Here is a 4,198-nt window from a genome sequence, read left to right on the forward strand (position 1 = left end):
TCTCTTCGTACGGTCAGTCCTGCCATCCCAGGAATCTGTCTATTGTACTCTATGCCCCTATTAATATCCACGCCACTCCCTTTCTCCTTAGCCCATCTCATTTTCTGCTTCAACCTAGCCAACCCCAAAATGAGCCCTGAGAGGCCCGCTCTCCTCTCGGCCCAATTCTGTCCGAGCTGCTTACCAGTATCATGTGTCCAGTTGAGATGTCCATGTTGGATTGGACAGGTTCCTCACACCAGGAGGGGGTGCTATTGTGGGAGCTGGGGCTGGCCTGGGGAGCGTCACTGAACTGGGACGAGACGCTGCTGACCCGGGATGTGTCCACGGTCTCCGTGCGGGAGTAGGCTGCCATATGCTGTCGGCACAGCTCCTATCAAGAGAAACAACAACAAGTTCCTTCTGCCTGCTTGATTGTGAGAGAATGGTTTGCGCCCGTCCCTTTGCTACTGACCCCACATCGCGGTCTCTATCCAAGTAGGCCATTTGGCCCACCATGCCTCTGCCAGCCCTTTGAAAGAGCTATCCAATTAGAAGCCTCCATTGCCCTGACCCCACTCCACTCCCATATCCCTGGTAAATTTTTAAATTTCCAGTTTTACGCTTGTAAGAGGCAAACGCAGAGATTGCTCAGCACATCTGGCAGCATCTGTGGAGAGGGAAGGACTCGGAAGAAAAGTCATCCCAGACTCAAAACGTTAGCTCTGTTTCTCTCTCCACAGGCGCTGCTGTTTCTCCAGCTTTCTCTCTGTTCGCTTCAGATTTCCAGCATCCACAGTATTTTACCTTTACTTCCGTTTGTGAGTTCGCTCCGTCTTCTTTCTCTTGTTCCCTGGAGTTGTTCCCCCCCTCCACCGACCCAACGTTGTCAAGTCTTGGTCTGATGACATTTAGTGTGGTGTCACCTGTACTGAGCTCCACTACCTTCCTCCTGGTCCACAATCTCCCCGTGATCTCTCTCCTCACTGCTCCAGTACCGGCCCTGATTTCCCACACGCCACCAGCTGCCAATCCCAATCCCGTTATATCCATGGATGCAGGAATCCCTGGCGGAAAACTCTTGGCTCTAAAGCGTGTGTCTGACATGGGGCGAGGGGAAATGAAGCAGCGCAGACAGGAAGCAGCTGTCATTGTGGGATCTCTGCTGTGAGACTGATATAGCTGTGATTAAAGAACACAACACTGGTTCCTCCCAACATTGGAGATGTGTGCTCATCCTATACTGGAGGCTTGGAGGTATGTAATATTGTTCAGAGGCATGCGTCACCAGATCGAGGGACATGTGTGCACAAGTTTGGAGGGACATGTGTAGGCAGCACTGGAGGAGTACATGTATATGATAATGGAGGAGGACAGGTACCTGACAATGGGGAGCTGTAGGTACCCAATATTGGAGGGAATGTGGGCCGATATTGGAGAGATGCATGTACCTGATATCGGAGGAGCACACACATCTGACCTCGAACGGAACGTGTACTCGATATTGGAGGAAGTTGTGTACCTGATATTCGAGGGAGGTGTCAGTCCCTCCTTCAGGGCCCAATCCAGCCAGTTTCTCTTTCTGTCGCTGCTTGGCATTCTGTCTGAGGCAGATGATGATGGCTCCAGCAATGAGGATGCCTGCGATGCAAGCGACAGCGATGAAGGTCAGCAGCAGGAAACGGAAGGTGTCGCTGTGCCTTGCTGGTTTCGGCAGGGAGTGGAATGCATTCCTCTGTGGAAAAAGAAATACCCAGAGAGAGAGTCAGCGAGAGAGAGAGAGGCAGGCAGAGAGAGAAAAACAGAGAGACAGAGAAATCAGAACTGCAGGAAATACAACAGAGCTGGGCTGAAATTTACACAACCCTGTCTCTAAAGGATGTCTCACAAGCTTGAATCATCCAGATGAAGCCTCATGGGAGGCAGAACCAATTTGCAGGTCTCTCTAGGACAGCTGCTTAATCATCACTTCACAATTCACTCCTTGCAAATGATCCATAAAGTGTTTCATTTTCCAAAGGGAGCACTGAGAGTGAGAGGGCCATGTTCTGAACTTTATGTTCTTGCTTTGACTCATCCTGGTTCACTGCGCACATCAGAAACCAATTGGGAGAAAGTTAGTCCCTTCAGGTTGACTACAGTGGAATGTAGGAGTAGGTTGTTCGGCCTCCCAAAGGAGCTCTGCCATTCTACATCATGGCCGAACATCTCTAACTCGATTTTCCTGCACTATCCCCATAGGGGAGGAGGTGGCCTTGTGGTATTATCACTAGACTGTTAATCCAGAGACCCTGGTAATGTTTGGGGACCTGGGTTCAAATCCTGCTATGGCAGATGGTGGAATTTTAATTCAATAAGTTTCTGGCATTAGAAGTCTAATGATGAATCCAATGCTGATTGTCACTGAAAATATTCCATCTGGCTCACTCGTGCCCTTTAGGGAAGGAAACTGCCATCCTTACCTGGTCTGGCCTACATGTGACTCTAGACCCACAGCAATGTGGTTGACGCCTAACTGCCCTCTGGGCAATTAGGGATGGGCAACAAATGCTGCCTAGCCAGGGATGCCCATTTCCCATGTATGTATTCAAAACAAAACCTTAAATACCATTAATAACACCAAATCAATCAGTCTCTGTCTTGAATGTACTCAATAATTGAGCCTCCATAGCCAGGGTGAGAAAATACCAACAATTCATTCTTGCCCCTCAGTGATGAAAAGTCTCCTTATTTCAATCCTAAATAGGTAGCCCCTTAAACTGAGACTATGTTCATCTCCCATTCTTCTAAATTCGAGAGAATGTTCTTATCAATCTCTCCCTCCATCCCAGCCATGCGTCTGGTGAACCTGAATTGCTGTCCCTCAGCGACAAGGTTAATCCTTCCATAGGGAAGATGATCAAAACTGCAGAAATACTTCTGGAGCTGGACCCAAGGCCTGGTACAATTGAAGCAAGACTTTTGAATTCCTCAGACCCTTGCAATAAAGACCAACCTACCATTTGCCCTCCCGACTGCAAGCTGTACATGCAAGTCAGCTTTCATAACTCATGAACAAGGCCACCCACACCCCTTTGGAGCTCATGCCTCCCAATCTCTCGCCATTTTAAGAAATACTCCACACCTCCGTTCCTCCTGCTAAAGTGGAAAGCCTCAAACTCATCAACTATACATTTTTTTGATTTGATTTGATTTATTACCGTCACATAGAATCATAGAACTCCTACAGTGCGGGAAGAGGCCAATTGGCCCATCATGTCTGCACCGACCCTCTGAAGAGCATCCCACCCTAACACCACATTAACTATGGCTAACTCCCCTAGCCTGCACATCCCTGGGCACTATGGGCAATTTAGCATGGCCAATCCACCCTAACCTGCACATCTTTGGACTGTGGGAGGAAACCGGAGCACCCGGAGGAAACCCACACAGACACGGGGAGAATGTGCAAACTCCACACAGACAGTTGCCAGAGGGTGGAACTGAACCCACTATGAGGCAGCAGTGCTAATCACTGAGCCACAGTTCTGCCCAAATGTACCGAGATTCAGCGAAAAGTAGTGTTTTCCACGCTACCCAGACAAATCATTTGCTCTTGTCCACTCACTCAGCCAGTCCAAATTCTCTTGAAGCCTCTTTGCATTATCCACACAACTCACATTCCGTTTCATGAGGTGAGTAGGAAAGGTTTGGTTTTGTTGGAATTTTCCTGGGTGGGGAAAAAACGACCTCTGTTTGGTCCGTTGGGATGGTAGATTCAGGATTGTATGGGAATGAGTTCTGATGTCTAATATTACATAAAACAGAAGGAAGTTGAGATTTCACTCTTAGGAACAGCACACACTTGAGGGTTAATGGGAAACAAAGTTGCCACGCTGAGATTGTAGCTAGCGGGTATGAATTGGAAGGGGTTGGGATCCTGTACAAATAGAAGGTTGGGTCCACTGGTAATTCTTACAAGGGAGTCAGAGGTTTTGAGTAGCAGACTGAAGCTGAGTCCACATCCAGATCAGTCAGGAACGTACTGAATGTTGGAGCAGGCTCAAAGTGTTGAATGGCTTATCCTGCTCCTAAGTCTCAAGTTCCTGTTGCCAGTTGGGATTCTGTACAATAGGAGTCAAAGCGAAGGGATTAGGTTCATTGGAATTCAATGAGAGTCAATGGGAAAGGGGTTGGTTCCATTGGGATTCGTAAAACAGGAGTCAATGGGAAAGGGATT

At 48.3% G+C, this 4,198-nt stretch overlaps 1 protein-coding gene across 1 annotated transcript in view; it reads right to left on the reverse strand.

Moving 5' to 3' along the window:
- LOC109925284 (receptor-type tyrosine-protein phosphatase-like N) overlaps positions 1-4,198 on the reverse strand; it is a 17,046-nt gene that overhangs the window by 5,504 nt on the left and 7,344 nt on the right. The window contains exons 2-3 of the mRNA XM_048599274.1: positions 1,502-1,714; positions 185-373 (exon numbers count right to left, since the gene is read on the reverse strand). Of these exons, the coding sequence (XP_048455231.1) occupies positions 185-373; positions 1,502-1,714 (402 nt within the window). The remainder of the gene's footprint in view (positions 1-184; positions 374-1,501; positions 1,715-4,198) is intronic.

The sequence above is a fragment of the Rhincodon typus genome, chromosome 7 (genome assembly GCF_021869965.1).
Source record: "Rhincodon typus isolate 14 chromosome 7, sRhiTyp1.1, whole genome shotgun sequence".
Lineage (NCBI taxonomy): Eukaryota > Metazoa > Chordata > Chondrichthyes > Orectolobiformes > Rhincodontidae > Rhincodon > Rhincodon typus.